Consider the following 14,555-nt stretch of genomic DNA (forward strand, 5'->3'; position numbering starts at 1 on the left):
CAGTCTGTCTGTCTGTATAAGAAGCTACAGCCTAAACGGATGGACCGATTGATGTCAAACTTGGTATGTAGCATTATTTAGCGACTCTATAGAGGGGTTTTTAGAAATAATTTTTTTGGACCAAAAATAATGGTACTTTTCATATACCGATTTTAGTAAAATTGAAATTGCTCAAAAACGGCTCCAACGATTTTGTTTAAAAAATTCAAATGTAAGTTTTAAGACAAGGTCTATCTTCTAATAAAAAAAATTGGAAATCATTATTAACGGTACTTGCCATAGAACCGTTTTTTTTTTTTTTCAAATCCGATTATCTCCGAAAGTGCTTATTCGATTTTAACGAAACTTTTTGTGAAGAAGCATTTATATAATTTTAATATAAGCCAAAAACAAAATTTCATAAAAAATAATTTTTGGATTTTAAAAAAAAATTTGAAAATTTTTTTTTGAAAAATCAAATTTTCGAAAACGGAACATTGAATTTTTTTGAAATTTTGTTTTTAGATGTTGATTAGTGATTTCTACAAAATGGCATACCAATTTTATTTGAAAACTTTTTTCCAAAAAATTATTTATAAAAAATTAGTTTTTTAAAAAACGGCTCTAACGATTTTGAAAATTTTTTTTCTAAAAATGCAACTTAATATCTTTGGCGCCAGGTACAAAGGTGTTAAGTCAGAAAATGTAGTTTTGAGGAAAATGGAATTAAAGTTTCAATTTTTGTTTGTAAATCTGAATATTATTATTTTTAAAAAGTAATGATGCAGAAACATCATTTATTAGATCTTTTTTAATATCCATATGCTGTTGACCAGAAAATGACCGTTTTAAAAAAAAAATTCTGTTGACTTAACACTTTAGAGCAGGCATGTCAAACTCAATGGCTACAAGGGGCCAAAACAGCGAGATAATAATTTTTGTGGGCCGCAGAACATGTTAAGCTACAATTTTTATATGTTAAACAATTTTGTAAAAAAAAAAAACAGCAACAATGATGAAACAATTTTTTTCATTTACCATTTTTTTCTCAGACCAAAGTTAATTATTCAGGATTTTATAGGTAACTCCTTCCTCTTAATGACTGAAATAACTGCTCGCTTCGACAGGTACCTACTGTGAAATTTTATATGGCAGTTTTCAAGTGCACAAAAAAACTTATAAAATCGGGCATTTCAACGAATTTGGAACATACTTCGGAGTCAAATTAGAAATCGCTTTTCTCCATTTTTACATGATTCGGCATTAACTCTATGTTTATGGAACAGTTGAGATTTTTTGCGTAGCATTTTTGATTCGTCAAATCCTAGTTTATCTTCTAATGTTCCAAAAGAGCTAGGTTGCATTTGAATGCACATTTACATTTGAATGTTGCATTTGTTCACAGATTCGTTATATTATGAATTTTTCTCGCAGTTTTGAGTTTAACTATGATACATTTTTTGCTACATCTAGGTAGGTATCATGAATTATAAACTCTGCAACCATTTCAGATAGCAACACATGCTGGTTTGAAGACTTTTACCTATCAATAAAAACTAAAAAATTCCCAAGCCAGTGAATCGTTGCTAGGTTAACTCAGAATATTCGCTTCCTAGTTTCCTTTAAGAAATCACATAACTTACCCTGATTTAACCCACGAGATCTTATAAAATTTGTTACTTTTTTTGGTTTTGTCCCATATTTATTTGTTGATTAGGAAAAAAAGGATGTGCATGTGTGTCGAAAGCTGTGAACATAAAATCTAAGTTATAATCTAAAACTCAAAATTAATAAAAATGTGGACTGGGCCGCAAAGTTATTCGTTGTGGGCCGCATGCGGCCTGCGGGCCACAAGTTTGACATGCCTGCTTTAGAGCCATTAAGTCTTCAAAAATAAACTTGGTCCAAAGGTGTTAAGTCAAGAAAAATCTTTGTTTACATTGATAACAAGGTTTAATTTATAAAAGAAAGTTGGAAATATTAATGTGATTAATTACCAAATGTGAAAATTCTTTTTGAAATAATATAATACAGTAGAAAAATCGCTTTTCGTTTATTTTCTTCCTCTTGACTTAACGCTTTAGGATCAATTTTTTTATTTAAAAATTAAAAATGAATGCAAAAACAAAGCATGATTTGTTGTTATTTCTGAGTTGATTTGTCGCAAAGAGCCAATAAAATTGAGTTTTTTGTTTATTTGTTCTCAATTTTATTGTAAAGGACTTTTTGTACCGAATCATTTCTAACAGAAGGAGATACGCTAGAGCTATGGCAATAGGACCAAACGAAAGAGAAAAAAAAACTGACTGAAGTCCAATAAAAATCCGAAAATCGATTTTTTTTACTTAACCCCTTTGTACCTACCCGGCATCAAAGATATATCAATCAAAACTGCATACTTGTTTTGGAGGGCAATTTGATTTCAGATTTGATTTAATTTTTTTTTTTAAACTATTTTTTCTATTTTTTTTTTTTTTTTTGTACCTATCGGTATATCAGATCAAGTATCGTTATTTTTGGTCCAAAAGATTATTTTGGAGAGTCCCAAGAATCGCTACAGACATGCAGACGGACCTGTGGGATCCACTTTTTTTGCATTCTCTATCATCAAATTAAGAAGATTTGTCCGTTTAAGACGGCTGTCTTTTTAGCACAAAAAAAAAACCTAAAGGTATCCTCTTAATTTAAATTAGATTTCATTTGTTTTTGGCATGTTTTCTTTCTCCATGATATCGTTATTAAAATCAGCAAATGGTCATTTAATTCTCATTATTTGTTGTGCTGTTTACAGTTTTTTTTAGAAATTTACAAATAGGAACTTATTAAAAATCAATATGTAACGTTCTGTATCTCCTCTTAATCTGTCTTAATAGGCTCCGAAGAATGAGATTACTTTTATTTACACATTATCAATATGTGCTTAGTTAAGTTCTTTTTCAATGAAACGCATCAGAGAGGGGCAATCAAAAAACGGAAAAAAAAGTGAAATAATTTTCCTAGAATGAGTTTTTTACTTTATAAGAATTAAGCGTTACGTGTCTAACACTGTATTTTTATCATACATATTATCAGCAGTTCAAGACATTCTCGATACCAAGCAGTTACTTGATAAGGACCTCTTTTAAACACCATAAGCACAGCACATACAAATTTTGGTTAGATTTCATCTTAATTCACCTCAATATAAATATCTGTAATTAAATTTAACATTATTACAAGTTATCTAGGAATAATTTCTGCCATTGAATCAAAAAAATTAATTAATCCAAACTTAATCAGGTTGAATTTAATGATCACTTTCGCGTTCATTTTTATTTTTCACTGTTTTATATATGCATACATGCAAAAAAAATATTAAAACTATACCATCCCACAATTATCAAAAGCCCAAACATAAAAAAAACAGTAGTCATTCCCAATGTACATACATAAACAGGTGTCTAACCGATTTAAAATTGCGTGACGAAAAAACTTTAGGTGTTAAAATATTTATGGTTGCTTAAAAATTTAATAAGTGTAGATGTAGGATGAAGGTGCGCATTGATTTTCTTGTTTTTCTTTTTTTTTTTTTGCTTTGCTTTGCTTTTTTTTTGTCACAAGGACAACTTTGTTGAACTCCACATGCATAGATAATTTGTAGCACAAACGCATAGATCTGCAAGCAACCGCAATGAAATTTGTGTATGCAATTATGTATGGGCATTTATTTACTGTCTCCCTAGATTATAATATAGAATTTTTTGCGGCAAATTTATTGTTTTTCATACTACAATCTGACCTCCTGTAAAATAGTACTTTTCAACTGAGTTTGCTTATTTAATATAAAGACATTCATTATGTAAATCTGAAAATCAAATTCAGTTAATTAATTTTTTTTTATTCTACATATTTTGATCATGCATCAAAAATTATCTCAAATTTATAAGGATACATGCATAAATAATTCAAATATTAGTCACACATTTGATTTAAAGTTTTACAACCCGTCGGCGGCGTCCAGACGGGACGCGACGGCCACTCTAACTGCAGCAGCCGTCGCGATGTCAGTGCAAATCATCAGGCCTATAGTATTTTACCTTCATATTAAAAAAAAAATTACTCATACGACATACAACTTTAAACTAAAATATTATTAGAATTATCTTTTGGCATATCTATGAAAGTTATGGTACATATTTATTTAATCAATTTTTATTTTAAGAGTATTCTGAATAAAATGTTTGTAATCCAAACGCCTCATAACTGAAGGAATTGATTTATTTTTGAATAATTTAGATACAAATTTTTGTCTAATTGTATGAGCTGTTCATGCAATAACCCATACAAACAACCTTGTATGTTCATGTTACTGATGAACATTCTACCACTTTTTAAGTTCAATTTTGAGGCCGAGTTACCACTCACAGACTAAGGTAATAATTCGTATTTTCTTGAATTTTTTCATCAACAAAATTGAAACCCTAAAGTGGACTTAAGGGCCGTCTGGTCTTATTTTTGTTATAATCTGACAGACGTTGCAGGTTATTTATTAAAATAAGAAGTTAAAGTAAACACACCTCAAGCACACTTAGGACTGCAACTATTCTTAGTTACCTGCATATCAGTGAAACAACAAAAAATATTCAGCAGATTGGGCTTAAAAATGACTAAAATGACTGGGCTAAACTACAGCATTTAAAAGTACAGAATTTTTAAATACAAAATTATATTATTTTATTAAGAGCCAATTTTTCAATCTTCTAATAAACAGTCAGTTAACTGTTCGACGAATAAAGTTATTAGCCTCATAAACAATCAGATAAAAACATTGAATTTTTCAATCAAGAATAATTTATTCTACAGAATAACAAAAAAAAATTGTCAAATTCAAAAATATTTAAAATTATACGTCATTTTTATTCATGATTGTTTTTGTTTTCTTGTTTTCCACTGTATTTTTTTCAAAATTCTTTCAAAACAGCTTTGACAACTGACACAATATTTTTATTGAGATTATTCCTTTGAATAATTTTATTCGTCTCTGAAAGAAGCAGATAGATTTATTCTTAGGAATAAGCTATATCTGCCTGTTGAAAAATTGATTTTTTCTCTATCCTTAGGAATAAGTACTAACTGACTGTTTAACTGACTATTGAAAAATTGGCCCTAAGAAGAATTTTGAAATGCAGAATTCCTAACTACATTTTTTTGATTAATGAAATACCGTTTTCTTGATTTCTGATTTTTTAATTTAATAAATAAGAACAAAAATTTCAAAAATATAAATTTTGGATCTTTTTTTAAAAATCAGTTTTTTCAAAACGAATTGATTAAAAACTTTGTTTTTTTTTTATCAGGATTATTTTTTTGAAAAATTTGTATTAATTTTTGTATAGTACCTAAAAGTTTTTCTAAAGGATCCTACAATTTTCAAAAAACAAATTCCAAAAATTCTTTGTTGTACAAGAAATCTGACGGCATTCTTTATTTGAAAGTTAAGCTTATTTCAAAAGGTATTTTCGTTATTTTAAGCACCAGTTTGATTATTTTTTTGCATTACTTTAAAAATGAATGATAAAATTAAATCAACAAAATAAAATAAAAGAGAGAAAAACACTTGTCTTTTTATGAAAAAGACAAGTGTTTTTCTTTTATTTTATTAAAATGAATTTCCACCAAGTGCCTTTTACCCACTCTATTGAGTAAATTAAATTAAACTTATTTTAGGCGACGGTCATAGAACCGTTTTCTTTTTTTCTTATTTCAGACTTTCTCGCAAGGGACTCAACCGATTTTAACAAAAATTCTCGAAAAGAAGCATTTATGCAGACATTAGTACCTATAACATTTAGCAACATTTTCAACAAACATATTTTTGGATTTGTATCAGTTGTTTGAAAACGAAGCTTTGGAGCTTTAAATGTTGTTTTTTTTTTTTTAGAAGAACAATGCATGGATTAACTTCTCATCCATTTTTATTCATCTCAGAGATGAGAGACAACAAATCTCATCTGAAGGTTTTTAACGTAAATTTCTCAAAAGAAAAATGTTTCAGTTAATTTCTCAATTTTTCTCAAACTTCAAAAAGTTTGCAAATTTTTATATAGGAAAAAGGTTCTACATAGTACAGGGTAATTTGCAATAGATGTAACAAAAAACCTAGGCGTGTAGGTTGCACTCAGGCAAGAAAAAAATTGTATAGTTTTAGGCGAAGAGGGGCAAAAAGATTGCAATTTTTTATATAGGAAAAAGCTATATAAAAAATTGCAAACTTTTTGAAGTTTTTTTCCTACAGATCGAAAACGGTCTGTCAAATCGAAAAACCGTTAATGTAATAAATGAAGGTAATAAAAAGATCTACAACTTTTACTTCAAATTAATTTTTAAAAAAGCTCAAATAAAAGAGATATGACGAAAATAACAAAATCACCCTTTGACTTGCTTCAAAAAAAACCACCCTAACTCTTAAACCGAAGGTTTAATCGAAAAAACTTATTTAACATATTCTGTAGGAAATTCAATTATCTTTAAGATTGCTATAAAATTTTTTCTGCTAGGTCCAATAATACGCGAGTTATGTGAAAAAGTAAAATAAATAAATTTTCAGAAAAACTGCATTTTCAAAACCGTCTGCCGAGGGTTTGGCCACACTCAAAATGTCTGCCATGGGTATTTTTGTTATCAGGGAGTCCACCGCTACAGGATGCGACTAATTTCAAGTGGTTACCCTAAATAAATCAATTTTCAGAAAAACTGCATTTTCAAAACCGTCTGCCGGGGGTTTGGCCACACTCAAAATGTCTGCCATGGGTGTTTTTGTTATCAGGGAGTCCACCGCTACAGGATGCGACTAATTTCAAGTGGTTACCCTAAATAAATCAATTTTCAGAAAAACTGCATTTTCAAAACCGTCTGCCGGGGGTTTGGCCACACTCAAAATGTCTGCCATGGGTGTTTTTGTTATCAGGGAGTCCACCGCTACAGGATGCGACTAATTTCAAGTGGTTACCCTAAATAAATCAATTTTCAGAAAAACTGCATTTTCAAAACCGTCTGCCGGGGGTTTGGCCACACTCAAAATGTCTGCCATGGGTATTTTTGTTATCAGGGAGTCCACCGCTATAGGATGCGATTAATTTTAGGTGGTTACCCCAAAGTCTAAAAACGCCAAAAAAAACGCATTTTCGGGACAGTCTGCCGGGGCTTTGGCCGCACTTAAAATGTCTGCCATTGGTATATTTGTTATCAGTGAGTATGTGGCGTTGGTTATCAATAAATTTTAAGTGGTTACCCTCACTAAATCGATTTTCAGAAAAATGGTACTTTTGATGCGCTTTTTCTCGACAACGGCCCAAATAAATGCAGGCAGACTAAGGTATTCGTCATCACCATTACCCACGCTACCTCTGACATTCATATGAATCGGTTACCTCTCACGCAAGAAATCTGCTCCTGGCTCTTAGACTATTTATAATAAGAACTTCAGGTTCCTTTCCATGAACTTTGATATTTTCTACAGACCTTATAACTACAAATTTAAAAAAAAACGTACCCTGTTATACAATGTCTTCTCTAGCTTCTTCTTAGGGCGAAGGTAAGATTTTTTTTTCTTGTAATTTGTAGTTCTTTCGTCTTCTTCAGTTACAACATTTACTTGGCCTTTGAAACTTTATAAGTTATAACTTATCGATATGTTACCATCGAGAAAGTTCCTTCAGCAGTAACATCTGTCAAAACTGGATGCTTAAATATATCATTAAAAGGGAATATAAATCAATGAGAAGATATTGCAGTTGGTATAAGCCTTGTATGATGGCCTAATAAACTTCATTATTTTAAACAGATATTGGTTCAAATTTTTCACATAAACAACAAAACTGAATAGAAAATTTTCGATTATGACAACACAATAAATTGTGACTGAAATTGTTTTCAAGGGTTATCAAGCTTAGAATAGAAAAGCCCTTGAGCCAATAGTAAATATAGTTTTGTTGACCTGAACTTTTTCAAGTCAGAATAGCATTTTTCACTATACATTCCAAATGAGATAATTTCGCAAATTAGGTCAGTTCAGATTACAAATTCAATTTTTTTTTCTATAGAATTTGACATTCGAAATGAGATAATTTGCGTAATTATCTCATTTGGGCTGTAGTGAAAACATGGTACAATAAGTTCGTGGTCGTACTTTTGAAACAAAAAAAAAGAACCGTTTTAATGTTGATGTTTGACTTTCTCCTAAGCGACAATGTAAATTTTGGTACAAAAACGGTTTTAATTTTCGAATCATTGTTTTTTTTTTTTTTTTTTTGAAAACGGATAAATAAATTTTAATGAAACATTTTGATATGTCGATTAATATTTTATTTTTATTGAAATACCTACCAATTTTTTACTTGCCATACAGCATACATGTAGGTACTATTTATACCAAGTTATGCATTCGTACAAAAAAAAAAATTGAGATAAAATTTTTCCATGACATTCCGATGGTAGAGAATGCCAAAAAAGTGGGTCCCGGAAGTCCGTCTGTCTGTCTGTCTGTATACGAAGCTACAGCCTAAACGGATGGACCGATTAACATCAAATTTGGTATGCAGCGTTTTTTGGCGACTCTCCAGAGGGGTTTTTGGAATTAAATTTTTTTGGACCAAAAACAACGGTACCTGTCATATATCGATTTTAGTAAAGTGAAATTTGCTCGAAAATGGCTCCAACGATCTTAGTTTTAGATGTTGATAAGTGATTTCTTCAAAATGGCATACCAATTTTATTTTAAATTTTTTTTCCAAGAAATCATTTACAAAAAATTAGTTTAAAAAGAAAAGGATCTAACGATTTTGAAATTTTTTTTCTAAAAATACATCTTAGTAAAACAAATGAAATTGCATACTTGTTTTGGAGGGCAATTCAATTTCAGATGCTACAAAAATTACATTTACTAAATTTCTATTTATAAAAAGTCCTAAAAATGTTAGCAATTTCAACCCTAAGAGCAAGTTCGTGCAACCCAGTCGTGCATTTTATTTTTTTTTTTTTTTTTTTTTTTTGAAAAAAGTTTGAAAAAGTTTATGTTATGAAATTAAGAGCCCCCGCACACTACAGACTTTCTATCAGCCGATACTTTAGTCGGGTTGGGCTCTTACTGTTCGCACAGGCGGCCGACTAAATAGTCGGCCAGGTATTTTAGTCTGAACTTTGAAGGCAATTGTGAAGAAAAACAAACTTTTTTTCGATCAAACAAACTTTTTGATTGGCCGATACTTAATCGTTCACGCAGAAAAATAATGGACCTACCGATAAGTTTATTTCGGTGGGTTAAAAAAATGTGTTAAAAATAACGCAGTCTTGGTTAAAAACTAAGAAGTTATCGTTGCTAAAATGAACGTAGTCGCCTCGGTTAAGTTAAATTGTTTAAAATTACCATTTTAGAAGGTTATTTTAACCGATCACCTTGTTTATATTGATAAAGAAACTCGGTTAAAATTTGATTTCAGTAAAATTTAACCGAGAAAGTGGGTAAGATTAACAATTTTGAATAACCGAGTAGACTTGTGTAATTTTAACCGGGGTTAGTTTGCAGGTGCTATATTAACAATCTTCTCTGTTAATTTTACACGAGTTTTACGTTGTTGTTAAACGATCATTTTTCTGCGTATTGTAGTGTGCGCACTTTCATACATTTTAATACTGATTAAGAGACCGACTAAACTGTCGACCGATAGAAAGTTTGTAGTGTGCGGGGGTTACCTAGTTCAATTAACTAATTCTTTAAAAAACACCCATTTTATGGTTGCTTTTAACATAATTCGTTTATGGACTAGCAAATCGTTTAAGAAAAGTCGGTAGACTGTTTGTCTAGATTTTGAAGTGATGGGAGACTCTTAGTCCCCGCACACAACAGACTTTCTGCGTTGCACAAATGCACAATCACGAGTTGGGCCAATATTGGCACGACGATTGTTTGTACATGTCAAAAATATTCTTTTTTTAAACGAATTCAACGCAAAATATACTATTTGATTTTCCGTTCATATAAATTAACATTTTGTACATATACACATCCCAACTAACAATTTTGCTTCTATAAAGCTTTATAGATGCTACCGTTGCTTCTATAGAGCTTTATAGAAGCAAAATTGTTTGTAGGGATATTTAAAAAAATTTCCGTTAGAAAGTTGTAGGTATAGGCCACACAAGTTGATATCAACTATCTCTCGCGACTGGAAGCTGGCAATTAAACTTGTTCGACCTTAAGTTTAACTTCAGATAAAAATATACAGTTCTAAATGAACATGCATATCTGTTTATATAACACGCCAAGAGACGTGGCATAATTCCTGTGTCGCCGCCGCCGCGCCGTCGCGTCGGTACATTCATAAGCATACTAGAGGTCATCTGCCTAATACAGCTAATTCTACAGCTTATAAGCCTTAACATATTCTGAACATATTATGAGCTGCTTATCCTACCATTAAATAAATCGGTAACCGATAATTAAGAAAGTGTAATTGTTTAAAGTTTTTCTAACACAAATACAATGACACAAAAACTTCAGAATCTAAAAAGTTTTTAAGTGTATTCGATCCGTGTTCCGGATTGGACAGTTCTCAGAATTACCAAACAAAAAAGCTACTAATTCCACCTTTTTCGAGTATTACTTACAACATTCTTCTACAACTTTTTGAATTTTCGGGGAAAGACAATAGTTTCTCAATTTCCACTGTTAACCTTAACTTTGTTTTGAAAAGCGACGGCCATCTTCGAAGAAAACCGTGCGTCGCGACGCGTCGGTTTGATTTGATTTCTTTTCCAAAACCTACAATGTTAATTTTGAAAAACCTAACGAATCTTTCATATAAAAACCTTCTCAAATATTTATTTTTAATGATAGGTAGTAAAATATGTATCACTGATGGGTAATTTTGAATTTACAAATCTTAACTAGACTCTTTTTTAATTATTTTGATTAGACATTGTATTCTAAGAGCTGATGGAAAATGCAAGATGCAGCCCTTTTTCTGATATTTAAGTTAAAAACAAAAATATTGAACCTTTTCTGCAATCCAACTCACAAATTTAAAAAAAAAATTCGAAAAAGTGCTGACGTTTTGGACCTATAAATCTTGTTAAAAATAAATTGAACCAAATAATCATATGAATGTAATTGAATCGGCTAGCAGAATAAAAATCTAAAATAAAGATAAAACAATAAATAGTTCCATAAAAATAATTTCAAAAACACACATACCGACGGGTTGGTCATACATCTCCGCATTTGATCTGGCCCCCGATATGATGGGCTATAACGGCCTGGAAAACAGCTCGGTGTCCCCATTTTCATTTTATCAGGTGTCGAATACATCGACATCGTCATACAGCCGCCAACGAAATCTTCTTCCAGTTTTAACGCCCTAGAGGCGTCAAAAGACGTGGGAGAATAAATTTTGAAACACTATCGATAATTTTATTATCTCAAAAAACACACACAACAAATTCGTTTTCGCGCAGTGTATAGAGCAAAAAAGCTTATTATTTAACCGTTGGTTTTTTTATTTACTTTTTTTAAACTTAATTTATGATTTGCTTATAAATTATTCTGGAACTTTATTTTCTAAGGTATTTTCGAAATTCACACGTGTTTGACCTTTTTAAATGCGGGGGTCTTACAATAACAAATTAACCATTCTGATTAGTTGTTTAAACACTCGACAGATTTCTTGCACTTTTCTTTAAAATTACAAATAACGGTATTTGTATTTATAATTATTTTATTAAAATTATTTTTTTCTTGTATATATCACTTGGAACTATTAGTTGTTATCCATAAAAGAGAAGTGCTTTAACGGTACGATGCGTAAAATATCTTATCCAATTGTGATTACTAGAAAAACATTTAAGGTACTGAATTATGTTCCAGGGGTGAATCGAATGGGACAAAATAGTGCGAGCGACTTTTGTTTGGTTGTTATAACTTTCACAAAGTTAATATTTACAATTATATTCTAAAAATAACAATTGCACAGTGTCGTCGTGTCGTGTATCGTGTATATCTATGAACGCGTTCTCAAATCCTCTTTTAAAATTCTAAGCCCATATAAAGTTTAACAGATTTTTACAACACTAGGCACGAAGAAGAAAGGATAACGAATTCTTTAGCACGTCTGTCTGTGGCAATGGTAGGTATTCTTTCTCTCCGATTGTCAAATTTTCAACGTACAGGGCTGGTTCTAAAGTACGACCAACCCCATAAGTTCATGTTACCGAACCCCTAGTTTATAAGATGACGCATGAATGGGGTGGATTGAGGGCGTTAACATAACTGTTTATTGTATGTGTGTTTGTCAAACAATTGCTTTTGATTGGTTAATTATGATGACCATTGATAAAATACATAGAATAGTTTTGTTCCTGCTCAGTGTTATAGGTCAAAGGATTAAAAGTTTTGTGTTTGATTTTTTTTTTTTTTTGTTGTGTATTTTAATCTTTAAGTAAATTAGAACGCGCTTCAAGTCTCTCTCCCGATTTTCCTGGGATTCACGAATTTAGAAGGCTTATTTTGTAAATCAGGGGAAAATGTGAGTGTGATCCTGATCCTAGCGAAAAGTTTATATCGATGAAATTGAGAGTTATTTTAGTTGAGCGTATTTTTGTAGGCATTTGTATTAAGGTCCTTTTTTGCTTTTGAGGGGGTGAGGCGAAGCATGAGCATGCGCTAGATTTTTTTTTGATTGTTTTATATTTTCAAATGAATATCTAGATAAGAACCAATACATGTATATATTCTGTAAGCTTTTGCAATGTTTTTTTTTTCAGGATATGTTTACCTCTTTTGCACTCAGTTAGATGCCACAGTAAGGACAGGACACAAATAATATTAGAAACATCGAATCGAATCATCTGTCGAGATTAAATGAAGATATATGTAGGTATGGGTAGAAAGGTATTAGTAAGGCATAGGTTTGTTTAATGGGAAACAAAAACTATTTAAAAAATAAAGTATAGTTTTGTAACAGATACACGGTAGTTAGGTATAGACAAGGTATAAGAAGAGAAGGTATGATCATTAGAAAAAACTCAGTATCGAGAACTGTCAAATGAAAGAAAAAAAGATGGCTACTTAAGGTTTTGACAGCCCAGCCCATTGAAATTGTTGTTGTAAACAAATTTGTCTTGGAAATTGTTGTTGCTTTTGACTTTGCCAAATGCCAAACGTCAAAACACTATTACCCCATTTTGTAAGATGGCGGCTCTAATGATCATACCTTGTCTTTTTATACCATGAGGTATAGATACCTACCCCCTATACACGATCGAAGAAGATTTTGACATTTATTTCTTTTTTTTTTTTTTTCTTCAACAGTTTTATTATAGAAAATATATATGTGAACCTATCTGTTGTGAAAGAAAGAAATAAAAATATACTGACGGATATAAATATGTTTTTTTTTTTCTTTTATGTAGAAACTGGTAGGTTCTTTTAAATAAGAAGAAAAAGAATTAAATCATATTGTTTTCCACTAAATGCGGCTAAGCCTAAATAACCCTCCCAAGGGGTGTGTGTCAATATCAACCCTAAAAGCTCGAAAGAAAATTTTCTTCGATGAAAACAAAAAATACATTATCTGCAAGCTGTCTGTTAACTAGGCCGAATACTTACTTAAAGTTTTTAGAACATGTTGACAGTCTTATAATTCAGGGCTGAATTTCACTATCATGTGCTATCAAAAAACCTAAAAAAAGAAGTTTATGTAAAATATATTTAAACTTACCCACGAATGAGTATCTTAAATCTTTATTAAAACGCTTTGGGTATGTTCAGTGCCCAAACAGGAGGATATGTTATGAGTAAACATTTGGGTTTTTATTGACTTATTTCTAAAAAGTGTGGTGCAAAAGTAGATAGGTAATAATTCTAATACTACCATTTTTTAAGAAACAAAGAAATGTACCTACATTTAAGAAAATTTAAAAATAAAACATAGAATCTATTTGGAAGAATTCAAGCAAATCCACATTATGAACTTACTTTTGTCCCACCCTGTACCATTTTGTGGACCTAACAAACTTAGTCACTTTTTTTAATTTTTCTGAATCATCAATAAAAATTATTTGTAATTATCTCTCTATCAGAAAACAAGTCGTTTATGATAACAGCGGCAACTTTTTGTCCAACTTTCTTCCAGTTCTTAATGGTGTACCACAAGGGTCGATTTTGAGCCCACTTTTGTTTTCTATTTACATCAATAAAGATTCCAGTGCTGTTCAAAAGTCTTTAATCTTTAATCGAAACCTTACCTGAAATGATCAAATAAAGGGAGTTGTTTTGATAAGACCTACTGTTTTCTACGCTCATTATGGATAACTCAATCATATACATCCTAAAAAAAACTTTTGAATGGATGCGAAATTTGTTGTAACTGCAATGCGGAAAATAAAAGAAAACTAAAAGTACGAACGGTGCAGGGTCGAAAGTCCACAGGCCAAAAGTCCATAATGGACTATTGGCTCACTTGTGTGGGTCATACTATATTATAAATGCGTTGATTTTTTTTTTTTTACCATTCACATAATCACTGGCTCTATATGGGAAAAAA

At 31.0% G+C, this 14,555-nt stretch overlaps 1 protein-coding gene across 8 annotated transcripts in view; it reads right to left on the minus strand.

Moving 5' to 3' along the window:
• The window catches only part of LOC129910450 (inhibitory POU protein), a 55,884-nt gene extending 44,378 nt beyond the window's left edge, over nucleotides 1-11,506 (minus strand). For 7 of the 8 annotated variants that reach the window (XM_055987845.1, XM_055987843.1, XM_055987842.1 and 4 more), the window contains exon 1: nucleotides 11,210-11,506. In XM_055987845.1, the coding sequence (XP_055843820.1) occupies nucleotides 11,210-11,335 (126 nt within the window). In that variant the 5' untranslated portion in view covers nucleotides 11,336-11,506. Of the gene's footprint in view, nucleotides 1-7,510; nucleotides 7,879-11,209 lie in introns of those variants that run through there. The other variant, XM_055987847.1, reaches the window with a different exon arrangement.
• Nucleotides 11,507-14,555: the final 3,049 nt, after the last annotated feature.

This window comes from Episyrphus balteatus, chromosome 2, assembly GCF_945859705.1.
Source record: "Episyrphus balteatus chromosome 2, idEpiBalt1.1, whole genome shotgun sequence".
In the NCBI taxonomy this organism is placed as follows: domain Eukaryota; kingdom Metazoa; phylum Arthropoda; class Insecta; order Diptera; family Syrphidae; genus Episyrphus; species Episyrphus balteatus.